The sequence below is a fragment of the Sipha flava genome, unplaced genomic scaffold, assembly GCF_003268045.1.
Source record: "Sipha flava isolate LNK unplaced genomic scaffold, YSA_version1 207_pilon_pilon, whole genome shotgun sequence".
Classification (NCBI taxonomy): Eukaryota; Metazoa; Arthropoda; class Insecta; order Hemiptera; family Aphididae; genus Sipha; species Sipha flava.
In genome coordinates this window covers 587,838-601,082 of record NW_020272813.1, presented here as the reverse complement: position 1 = coordinate 601,082, position 13,245 = coordinate 587,838, and the positions used below count along the sequence as shown (strand labels likewise).

The 13,245-nt window shown below is 32.7% G+C and overlaps 1 protein-coding gene and 1 long non-coding RNA gene across 2 annotated transcripts; both read right to left on the bottom strand.

Annotated features, from left to right (window-relative positions):
- Nucleotides 1–2: 2 nt before the first annotated feature.
- LOC112682639 lies at nt 3–10,624 on the bottom strand. Its single transcript, XR_003148535.1, has 3 exons — nt 10,363–10,624; nt 3,478–3,591; nt 3–78 (listed from the first exon to the last, which is right to left on the bottom strand). It is a non-coding gene; the product is annotated as an uncharacterized LOC112682639 (long non-coding RNA).
- Nucleotides 10,625–11,414: 790 nt separating this feature from the next.
- LOC112682587 (DNA-directed RNA polymerase III subunit RPC3) lies at nt 11,415–13,155 on the bottom strand. The gene is made up of 2 exons (XM_025553220.1): nt 13,014–13,155; nt 11,415–12,936 (listed from the first exon to the last, which is right to left on the bottom strand). Exon 2 carries the CDS (start codon nt 12,886–12,888, stop codon nt 11,434–11,436), a length of 1,455 nt encoding a protein of 484 aa, XP_025409005.1. The 5' UTR covers nt 12,889–12,936; nt 13,014–13,155; the 3' UTR covers nt 11,415–11,433.
- Between the last annotated feature and the right edge of the window lie 90 nt (nt 13,156–13,245).

Here is a 13,245-nt window from a genome sequence, read left to right as displayed (position 1 = left end):
TTCTTCGGTTAAGAAATCGATTGGAGTTGAGTGGTGGAGGTTTTTGAGAACAACCCGAAAGGATTTTTCCTGCTTGATCTGGTACGTATGAAAATCGATATTTTTGGATTTTAGCATTTTAACAATTTTTCTGAAGTCATCAGGTGAATTGAGTTGAAGTTTTAGGCTTGATGTGTTGCTTTTACAAGTGAATTCAGTAGAATTGATAAGTAATTTTATGGATGAACAGAATTTTTGGTAATCGATTTCAGTTTTGATGAAGATAGGAGGGGGGCGATGTGTGGTCGGTATAATCGTATCTGTGGTTTCCATATCTATAGTCGCGGCAACGAAAACTGGCCGGTGACCGTCGCGACTCTAGCGGCCATTTCCACTCAGGGGTCATTATACTTCCAAAATTAATTGCCGCGTTTTTTTTAAATTAATTTATTAACATGGTATATTATATTCATTTATTATTATATAAAAGATGGGACAAAATAGTTTAAAAAATTATTAGTGTAAAACATTATTTCAATACATATATTATACATACAATTTATTAATTGTTAATAATAATTGCAAAACAATCTATAAATACATATTATATATACATAAAATAAAAAAAAATCATAATATAATATAATAATATAAATATAATAAAATTAGTTATTCTAATTGCTCTGTATCTGATTCTCCATCACTGGAATCGCTATCATCAGGCAGTATCGTCAAAATTATTGGTTCCATTAAGGCGTCTCTAAGGATTTCCTTTTGGTTATCTAACTCCTGTAATTGTTCGGCATGTCTTACACACTTCTCCCAATCCTCTTTGGTTACCGCATCTAACGCTTCGTGGGTAAGACGTTCGATATCCACCATCTTGAACGTATGATTGTTTTTCGCTACTTGACTCTTAACTTGGGCCCATATAAGTTCGATTGGATTGTATTGGCAATGATAAGAAGGTAACCGTACTACTTCGTGTCCATTTTCTAAAGCGATTTGGTCAAGCAAATATTGCTTTTCACGTGGAATTAAGTCTCAAGCAGACTAAACTTAACATTTTTTTCATTCAACCATTTTTGTACGTCAGCTTTTTTCCAATTGCTTTTTGGGTAATTTTCTACCAACGTGGAATGATATGACGCATTGTCCATTACTACGACAGACGGCTCTTCAAGATTATTTAATAGTTCAACAAACCATTTTTGAAATATTTCAGCATTCATTTGACTATGGTAGTCAGCGGTATTGCCTGTATTACTACGGAATACTAGTTTGGACCCTTGAATAAGCCCGTAACGCGCACATCCAGCGTGACACACGATAAGCCGACCTTCTTTTCCCGTAGGAACTTTCAAACCTTCAGTGCTACCTTCATTTTGCCATATCATTGACTTCGAATGGTTTTGATTGACCCATGTTTTGTCAATATAAACAATAGGGCGATCATCTTTTGCCTTGCGCAGCGTACAAATCTCTCGAAGGAATTTACATCGAAGTGCAACCATGTCATTTCTCTCCATTAAGAATTTTCGGCCATCATTACACTTTTTATAAGAAAATTTCAAATTCTTCAACAGGTTTTGCATCGAACGTAAGCAACCGGAATAATTGATTTTCTGTTTTAAAGCATTTAATATTAAATTCGCAGTTGGATACTCACCTCGATCGTAAAACTCATGCACCGTTTTTCTAACGACATCTACATCAAAATCGTCGATCTCTGATACAATTTTCGCACGTTTTTAGCCTTTGCGTGGAGATTTGAATGATAAAACTGGCTTTGATTCATCGGAATTTATCTTCTGAATGTTTTGCTTCAGAACAAATACGTCTGACAGTGCGCTCTGACAATCCACAAGCTTCGCCGGTACGTATTTGAGTTTGTTTAAAGAAATCGGCAGTTAAATCCGATTTTGATGACAGTTCTTTTAAAAATTTATAAACATTATAAACAATTTGTTTACTCTGGCTGCGTGTATCACTATTTAAAGACATTTTTAATAGATCCTTGTACAAAAAATGTATTCAAACACAAGAAAAAAACAAATTTTCACAAAATTGATTTCAAAAACGTAGCTACAACACACCGTTTGTTACAAATGTCTGTAGCATAATGCACAAAAATACAAAATCAACAGACGTATACACTATACTATACACGTTTACGATTCGTCCATAATACATTCCAGCTGTTGTATACCAGTTTTAGATGGGTACCTAAACTATGAATTAAATAAGGGACCGTGTAACAAAAAAAAAACACATGCCGTGCGCCTATTGTGTAAACATCTCGGCGGCGGTGCGGTGCAGTTTGAGAACCTAAGGCTAGCAAGTCCTATCCGGAATGTCACCCCCAGATCTGGTAGCGGAATACAGGAGCAGCATGAAGACGACAGAAGGAAAAATAGAAGCAGAAAACAAAATGATACAAGCATGGGAATCAAGATGGGAACAGGCTGACAACGGAAGGTGGACTCATAGACTAATACCAAACATTAAGAGGTGGCACAAAAGAACGAGCGGTATGGTAGATTACCACCTAACACAAGCCCTCACTGGACATGGATGCTTTTCGGGATACCTACATCGATTCGGTAAGCTACCATCACCTGAGTGTATGTTCTGCGACTACCATACAGACGACGCCCACCATACACTTTTCGAATGCGATGCGTGGTACGAAAGAAGAAGAATTATGAACACTCTGATTGGCGAGGACATCACGGCGGAAACGATGGTCGGGGTGATGATGGAATCCACCAAAAGGTGGAATATCGAAGCGGACTTCATCCACCAAGTGATGCAGAAAAAGGTTTAAGAGGAGAGGCAGAGACAGCGAGCACGCGTGTAGCTCAAATGTCAACGTGTTATTATTATTTATGTTGTACGCTGAAAGCGAAACCTAGGAGACCATAAGTCTCGATCATGTACAAACGTGTAAGGTCGCCAGGAAAGGGGATTGTCCCTGACTGAGGCCAAAAATATGATGTAAATTTAATAAACGAGGGGGGGTGGGGGGTTGAAGTGACTGACGTCAGTGCCACCCCCAGTCCTCGGCTAAAAATGTAAAAAAAAAAAAGGCTAGCCGTCGGTATATGGCAGGCGGGTCACGGGGGTAACCGGCCAGTTTTCGTTGCCACGACTATAGTTCATTATCATTTTGTAGGGCTGAGTAGCGATTGAACGATTTAAATAGATTATCGTTCGGTTGTTTTGATTTCGGTGAACCACCGGGAGAGGTGAGCGATCTTTTATTATGAACAGTGGGTATAACAGTTCAGTCATCGGCTGAAGCTTTTTCACTATCGGATATTTGCTCGTTATTTTTAATGATTTTGTCGCGATTAACTATGGTGATAGGAAAGACTGGCTTATTAATTGTTGGTTTTGAATTATTTTTTGCGATAGGAATCGGTGGGATATTTGGAAGACTCATAATGATGTTGATAAGTAACGGTTGAAGGTAATTATGAAGTAATTATACATTACCGAAGGTACAGGTATGCGACGAAACTGGTCACAACACTACACACGCTATCGGAAGCTGATAAAGACGGAACGCTTGACAATATACGTGTGGACGGTAAGACGTCTATGCACGAACTGAAAACATGCTAAAGTTACAGTTGTAATCATTGCTACCCAATATATAAATTGATCGGAATCAGCGGCGGATTGGCCCACCGGGATACCGGGAAAGTTCCAAAAACTCTGAGCCGATCTCCTTGGATTAAAAATTATTTTATAAAAATAATGTATTTAAGTATATTGTATTTAATTTTAAGATTTTGATAAAACTTAGTGTAAACGTGATATAAACAGTTCTATGAGCATTTAATCCAAGAATAAAGGAGACTTTTATGGAAAATTATTATTATTGGATGGTCGGCCGGTCATACGGTAATTTCCCGGGCCGAAATCTTTAGCCAATCCGCCGCTGGTCGGAACTACTTATTTTTTTAAAATAACTATTATTAAACATTTTGTAACCAACTGTACACACAGTTAAATTCCGTATGTCATTGCGGGACGTAAAACTTTGTTTATTAGATTTATTAAATTATTATTTTTATTAAATTAGAATTTTATTTGTGAGAGAGGTTTTGAATCGGAGAAATGGTCTTAATTTGTGTTGTTTGAGGTTAAGTGAAGTTCTTTTAGTTAAGATGTGATCAACTCAAGTTAATCTTTGGTCAAAAATGAGACCTAGGTATTTGACCGATTTGTCCATTGGAATTATTTGGTTATTTATATAAACCGGGGGGATTGTTTTAGGCCTGAGGGTAAAGGTGACATGAGTGGATTTGTTTTCGTTAGTTTTGATTTTTTATAATGTGAACCAATCTTGTAGTTAACAGCGATGACTATTTCGGAGTTGGTTGAGATTATGGTTGCGGCGAAGGCAGCTAGAGCGGTGTTAATAGATTGAGGTGAGTCTGCTGTATATATATTATAGAGAGTCGGGGATAAGATACTGCCTTGAAAGACGCCTGCTTTTATAGGATGTGGATCAGAAATTTCGTCTTTACATCTTACTGAAAATTTGCGGTTTGATAAGAATGATTTGAGCAAGAAAAATAACGGGGTAGGTAAAAACAATAGTTTGAATAATAGCCCTTCGTGCCAGACACGATTAAACGCCTGAGCAACGTCCAGAAAAATCCCAGAACAAAATTTTTTTTGTTCAAGGAATGAGGCGATATTGTCGACTAGCCTGAGCAGTTGATGGAAGGAGAATTGCTTACTCCTAAAATCAAATAGGACATTTGGAATAATTCTTTTATCGTTTAATATTGGATAGATTCTTTTCAATATGATTTTTTCTAAGATTTTTGAGAAAGTAGGAAGTAAGCTAATAAACTTATATGAGGAGGGTTGATCAGGTTTTCTTGGCTTTTATAATTAGGATAATAACTGAATGTTTCCAGATTGAAGTGATATAGGACAAGCGAAGAATACTATTGTAGATATAAGTGAGAAGTAAGATTGCTTTCTTAGGAAGATGTTTAGCGGTAGTATTGGTCATCAGGTCGTGGCCAAGATATTTGCTGGTTTTTAAGTATTTAATGATATTTATGACTTCAGAAGGAGATGTATGTTTTATAGGAAGACACATTGGGTGAGTGTTCAAAACAGAGTCTTCAATATTAGAGTGGTGGCTACTACTAGGTAAATTTGGGTGTGATGAGAATATATTCTCAAGGTCTGATGCAAATAAGTTTGCAATGTCAAGGTTAGATGATGCTAGAGAGTTGTTAGGATATCGCAGGGGAGTTATTTTAATTATTTCCTTTAGTATATTTTTAGTGGCTTTCCAAAGTGAATTGTTAGTGTTAGAGAGATTCCAAGTAGTTGTGAAATTTGTCAGAGTTATACTTCCGGAGAATATTTTTTAAGTAGTTTGTGAGTATATTAAGATGCCTTCTATCACTTGGCAAATGAGTTAGTTATTTGCCGAATGCGGTGGGCACGACGCTTTTCTGTAACGAGTTGTGTTATGTGTGGGGGTAATACCGTGGTTGTATGAGTGGTGGATGGATTGTTTTGAGATGCGTCAAGTGCGGTATTTTGGATTAAATTTGGAAAGGAATGTATTGCAGTATCTATTTTAGATGGGTTTTTTTATTAAGATGTTGAGGGTGATGGCATTATCTATGACTTGGCTAATTTTTTTCCAGTTTGTTTTGCCTGGAGTGATAGTTGGGTAGTTTTTTCTTGTAGTTGGAGTGCTGTTTAGAGTGAGTATTATTGGTGTGTGGTCGGAAGAGAGGTCTGAGGAATTAGTAATTGTGAATTTTATATGACTAGGGAGCGTAGTGATAAAAATATCCAGAACGTCAGGATGTCTGTGAGGGCCAATATGTAGGGCAAGGAGAGGAAATTATTTTAAGATTGTGATCGAGGATAAATGTATTGAGAGTTCGACCTTTGGTATTAGGTTGGCTAAAGCCCCACTGGGAGTGTTTAACATTGAAGTCCCCACCTACCAGGAAGTGGTTACTGAGGAAATTAAAGAAAATATCAAAATCATTAGAGTTTATTTTTGCGCCGGGACGGATGTAAATCGATGAGATAGTAGTGGGGATATGATTTAGAGTTAGCAAAATATTAGTGGACTGAATGACGTTATTTTGATATGGTAGTAGAATGGTATGTTGATAGACTGTGTTATACTTTAACAGTATTGCAGAACCCGCATGGAAGGAATCATCGGGATGGTAACATTGATATGTAGAATAGCCATAAATGTTAAAAGAGGGGTTTGATGTCAGGTGTGCTTCACTGATGAGTAAGATATCGATAGATTTTGTTGAGAGGAAAGCACAAAGCTTATTTTTTTGACGTGCTAATCCATTGGCGTTTCATTGAAGGATTGAGATAGAGTGAGGAATATTATTTAATCTATTTACCATTGGACAGCATTAGTTTTTCTACTAGAATAGTAAGTAGAGAGGTTAGTGGATTGATGGTGGCTTGGAAATAATTTAGAAAGAGCGCCATTTGATTGGCTATGTAGTCAGGGTTTTGAGAAGTGGTAGGAGGGATGTCTTGGCTTGGCAAATCAGTTGTTGTAGCTTAAACATATGATTTTTTAGATTGGAAGTTCATATTTGAAGTAGAGCTTACATTATTATGTTTAACATTAGAGTATGATTATTTCAGGTTATTATGTTGTGGGTTTTAAGGTATTAATAATGAAGAAAGATTTCAAATAATTATATTGTATATTATACAAATAAAAACATACATATATCAATTTATGTAAACACGTCGGACGAGCGTTTCGCGGTTCACGGACGATCACTGACTAACTGAACGCCTATACATTCAGTCGATTGCCACCCGGTCGACCGTATTCCTAAATTCCGAAAATAGTTTTCGCTATCGGGAAACTACAATGAATCCGGAAAACAATACAACCATGCTATAAATAATGTTGCCGCCACAATGTATTGAGTTAGATTTCTTGAGATGGTGAGCAGCTTGAATTTTTTTGAACACAGAATAGCCTCTGTAATTGGCTGGGTGGTCTTCACTACATAGTGCTTATATAGCTGGTTGGTTGGGAGATTTTTCGCAGCTTTCTAAGGTGTGAGAATCTCAACAGCGAACACATTTTGGGGGGTGGTTACAGTAAGATTTTGTATAGGCGAAGCCTTGGCAACGGAGACATTGTATTGGTTGGTTGTTTGTTCGGGGCTCTTCAATTTTTACCTTAGTATAATAGAGGTGGTTAATTTTAAAGACATCTTTATTGTTAATGTCAGGCTCCAAATCGATAAAAAAAGGAAGAGAGGTTTTTGGTGTTTCTATGTAGAATATTAGAACGTTTTACGAGGCATATACCTGAGAGCAGAGAGTTCTTTTTTTATTTCAGTATTTGGAGTGGAGTTGTGAAGATTTCTTATTACTATTCTATAGACTCTGTCTTGTTTTAGCTGATAAGTATGATAAGCAGCTTTATTGGTTTGAAGAAATTTAATGACAGATCGATACGAATCTGGTGAACTTGTGGACAGTTTGATGCCGTTGATAGAACTTTTACATAAAAAAAGGTTCTCCTTTCGTGATTTGCTTTATGCTATCAACGAAGGCCTTACTATCATTAACTATCCGAATAAAAATAGGTGATGGAGGTTTGGTAAGGGCCGAAGAGTTTTCTATGTGCTCAGGTTCTTGGTCCATTTTTACGGGTTCTGGTTTATTTCCGGATGACTTTGTCGGATCCGAAAATAGGGAAAATCGATTTTGAGTAACAAATATTTTTGTTAATGGTTGTTGTCTTGAGTTTGATACAGTTGGCGTTTATCAGGAGTGGGAGTAATCCTGCCGTCGTTGGACTCAGAATTCGAAAATTGGTTTGGTAATTTATTTGGCACATTATGTATACGGGATTTAGAAATGATTAACGGAGATACGACAGTTTTAGATTTATTCGTAGGCATGGTGGGTTTTACTTATCGAATATGTTGCCTCACTACGGGACGGACGGCCGAGCGCGTCCGCCGTAGATAACAATTTCAATAACTATTTGGTAATTAATTTTTTTTATATTTTCAGATTAGATGACCGAAACAGCTTCAGTTGATTAAATTGCACTTGATTTGGTTGTAGATTACTTTTAACAATAATTATGTTTTTGAATGATAAAAAACGAGAAGAATTTCTTGAGTAATAATAGAATCACGGAACGAAATAATGACGAACCGTGATTCATGGTCAACGACCTACGACGAAGTGTGTGTTTCTTTTTTAAACTGAAGTCGTATTGGTCGACAATACCTTGTACAATATGGCTGAGGATTTTGCCATATAATTTATTTGTGTAAATGGGATATACTCTCAAATAACTGAATAGGTACTAATGACGTTAAATGTATTTTCGAGTCACTAAAATCTTCGTTACATTTTTGCTTACATTCCCTTTGACCTATACTGCCATCAAAACCCCATTTCGTAATCTAAGTCATAGAAGTAATATTCTCAGTAGAAAAACTATCAATTACACTCCACTGACATTGTATTATACGAAAAGCCATGCTGCGATCAATGAGTTCTTGCAGATAAATCTCTGTAAGATATTCAGTAATTTTATACGCTTCTTCTTTGGGAGGATAGCACCGTGTTTTTGCTTCTCTTATTAAGTTGTAAAGTTGATATATATCTGAATTGTTTATATATAATAATATAGACGTCTTTATTATAACTTTCGTTATAATTGTTTTCATTGAAATCATAATTATTATTACTTGATTTATTAAAATTATTATTATTCCTGTTATTAAATCTCCCACTATCATTTCTCCTATTATTTATATCCAATTGTTCCATACTTAATTTTTGTAAGTGATTTTTTAGTACATCTATTTCCTTTTCTAACCTTTCAGTGTAAATTTGTCTTTCATTTGTTTTTTTGCATCGTGCCATGTAATTTCAGGATTTTTTGTTTTAATAATTTCAAAAAAATTTTCTGCTGTGGACTTTAAATAAATTGGTAACAAAATAATCTTTTCTCGGTCGCCCCAATCATTTTATAATAGCAGGCAATTCATAATTATCAAAAAATGATTCTACATCTTGATCTAAATCGTCCGAAAATGGCTGTGGCTGATGTAACATTTTAAATGATATTTTTGATTCAATATTATACTTGTTTTTATTAAATATTATTTTAGGATTTCTTTCAATCGTTGATTTTTTTTCCTATGCTACGTTATCCGGTTCGGTGTTTTCTACAAAAGTTAGGTCCGCCAAATTATCTCCACTATTATTTAAATTAACTGGGAAACTATCGTCTGTAAATGTTAAATTTGTCTCGTTAAGTCTATCATCAAGGTCTTGATTGTTTCTAAAACTTTTTATTTCTGTTTTTGCTAGATTTATTAACTCTACAATTATTGTAGATGTAATTTCACTATGTATGTTACAAAATATTAGGAAACCCACTAATTCAGTTTTATCCAATAAATTTATCCACGCTACAGTTTTATGAGAAATTATAAATTCGAATTTCTTTTCCACTGGTAATTGGATGAATTCTTCTTTTTCTAAACTTTCTACCACATATAAGGTGCACAGTGTGAATTTTTGTACAAGTTTAGCAGAAAATGATAACTTTCCAAACTTTGAATTTGAAAAATTTCCTAGATCGACCTCTTCGATTTGTCGTAACAGACTTATTAAATTTTGTTAATTTATTTTGGAACCAAAATTTGCATCTAAGTATGATAAATTAATTTTATTTACTTTTGTAATTTGATTATTTGTATAACGTTTAATATATAATGTGTTATCAATTAAGTACCATTATTTATTGAAGTATTAATTATTTTTACTCGCAAGAACAAAAAAAAATTATATTACCCTATTCTTAATAACTATATTTTTATTCTTTAATTACCTACTCTATAATTATCAATACAATAATTATATAAATATAATAAATTGAATCTATAAATCTCAATGCTATTTTTTTGTAATAAAAAAAGTTATAAACTCACAATATTTCCCTACGCTAATATCTTCAATACTTAAAACTCATAAATTCTCAGCAAACAACTCACTAAACTTCTCTAAATTTAATTTTTATTAAAAGTACACTTATACAAAATAAGTTAACAACTACTATTCAATAAAAATCTAAACCAATCCCAAATATTTGTAATTTCATGGTTACGGTGCCTCTACCAATATGTAACGTGGTTGGGGATGACCAGTTAAATATATGATATTTAGGGAAGGTTTTCTAGTCCTTGTGAATATATTATACCGTAGCTCGGGAGCATAAAAAGAAAGATCTTAATATTACAAATAAATGTAGATTGATTTAGTTTAGTTATTATTATTTAATATACATATATAAATATAACTTACGGACAATGGACTACATCAAGACAATATGGAGTTCAGCTACATCGGAAGAACGTCGTGGCAAAACTGCCACGTAATATCGTTAACATGTAAATGAACGTGATGTCTACTCAGCAATATCCATATTACATGAGTAGACATTAATAATATGTAACAATCGTTACAGTCTTTTATTATATTGTTATTGACAAATAGGAATAATAAAATGATTATGAAATATCAAACAAGACGGTTTACACTTGTGTTCTGCTTTGCCAAAATGTAAACAAACATTGATTAACATAAATTTGAAAAATTTGAATAATTTTTTTTTATTAAAAATACATTTATAACTATGGCCTTAAAAACGATAAAAAAATGTTCTAAAATTATGATTTTTGACGGAAATAAAGTTCTTAAATTTTAATGTATTGATTTTACTATAATATTTTTTGATTACTATGAATACCTATCTATAAATAATGTAATAATATAATTTATAATTTTTTGTATATAATGATACAAATAATTTCATTTAAATTGTAACAAATCTATTATAGTGACCTACCTAGACTGAGGTCCACTCAACACTTAATCATAATAATAAAAATCCATAGCTAATCCATTCTCAACATTATTTGCACACTCATAATTAAAATTATTATTAGTTTTACTTTGGATGCTGATTTTATTATGTAGTTTATTTATGTTTTAATTAATCTTTTCTCATACCTGTAACTGTTGAGTTATATTGTATGTTTTGTAGCTTTCATACTATTTGAATTAAAGTGGCAATAAGATTAAATTTACAGATAATCATTTTTAGTATCTTACACATTATAATTATTATACCCTTACTTTATGTCAATTATTCAGTATATAGAATGGTTTATGCAACAAAAAAAAATATATCTACTGAAACGAACATTATAGAATGATTTACTTAGATTGGCCTTAATTAATGCTTGCTCTTAAACAAAAATTATTTTCATTATAACAAGTAATTTTATGGAAACAAAAATACAGTTTATAGTTTTCTTTTAAAATTTTAAACATTTTCAATAATAAAATAGATATAATTAAAAATAAAAAAATTTATTTAACAGTTTCATTATATTGCTTATAAGAATGAAATAAAAATAAACACTCATCCAATCTCATAATGTTTAACTGGCATTTACGTAACAGTCTGTTTATTGAATCTAACAATATTCGTTCACTTGGTGAAAATAAATTATCCATGGCCTCTTCAAAAAAATCTTTGTCTGCTTCCTGTTTATCTTGCAAACCTTGAACCATACCATCAAATCGGGCTTTGTTTTTTAGGAGTCTTTTATTATCTTCACATGTCTTAAACTTCCACATCATGCAATTCCCAATCATTTTTAATATTTCTTCTGTTAATTCTTGATGTAATTGACGATCATTTAAATGATATAAATAAAATGATTTACTATCATTTCGACCTAAACGAGTATTTGGTTTTCTTAATTCTTGAACTTGGAGGTAATTATTCATAAAAAGTTCTGAGGTTAATGTTTTAGTTTCTCTATCTGGTATTAAGGCAGTTTGTTGAAGTCGCTCAAGTTCTAAAAGTTTATTTGTTCTAGTTGCTCTAAATAGTCTTGCAGAACTCTCACCAAATTTATAGCTTACTACTTGATCAATTATAGAATCATTTAAGCAATTTATAATTTGTTTAAAATTAACAGTAATATTACACATTGTACCATAAGATTTACACAAAAATTTAGTGGGATCTTCTTCAATCATTGTAATATATTCTAATAAATAATTATGATCAACAGATAAATTACTTCTAATCAGTTGTAATGATATAGCATTTGAAACTGGAGCATTACTATCAACACATTGACTTAATATAGTAGCCATTACTTCTCCAACAATTGCGTCATCAAATGTCCTAACTACAGCATCTACAATAATTTTATTTTTTATATCTTGATGAAATTTATTAAAATTGGGAACAAATAATATTTTTTTTTCGTCTTTTTGATTTTTGGAAGGTGGTGTAAACATTTTATTTGGTTTTACTTTAGTCCAAACTACAAATGTAAAAGTTCTTTTAAAGTACTCATTTCTTATTAATTCAATAGCTTTTTCCCAATAAGTATTATATAAATCATCTGGCTTATTTTGTAATTTAATACATTCACCAACAATTTTTGATAAAGGAGCTCTACCAAGAGAAAGTAAGGTTTCAACAAGTTCTTTATATTCATTACCAAATTTTCTCTTTATAATTGATAAATATTTTGGGTACCTTAATATTAAAAGAATATTATCCATATTCAATTTGTATTCGACCTGTACTGAGTGGACATTACAAATTGCTGAAACAAAATTGAATTGTAACAAGATAATAATAGTTTCTTGTATTAGTTGACGAGCATATTTTCCATCTAACATAGTAGTCAAAGTAATTAAGGATTTCTGACCCCATTGCAAGGGCTTTGCGATTTCGGAAACATCTTGACCAAAGTAGTCCCGTAAAATAGACGTACAAATACGGCAATAATCTGAAGACATATTCGATTTAATTTTGAACAGATAAATAGTAATTACATCAGTTACTAGCTGTAAACACACATCATGAGGCCATGATTAAAATAAACATTTATTATTTTTATAATATTTGAATAATAGGTACATACTTTAATTCAACATGTTCAATAAAATTTAGCACAACTCATTACATTGCGGTTGTTGATAATGATAAATACAGTCGACAAACCATAGAGTTACTCTATGCGACAAACGTATAATAGAAGGTTCTTACCACAGAATATAATAATGTTCTTTCTATGGTTTTATCATTATTGTGATAAGATACGATAAAAGAAGGTACTTAACCGCCATAACCTACAAATAAATTATACCGAAAAA

Bases quoted from the DNA above. Each gene is read 5' to 3' on its own strand.
- LOC112682587 (XM_025553220.1), bottom strand. From the start codon at position 12,888: ATGTCTTCAGATTATTGCCGTATTTGTACGTCTATTTTACGGGACTAC.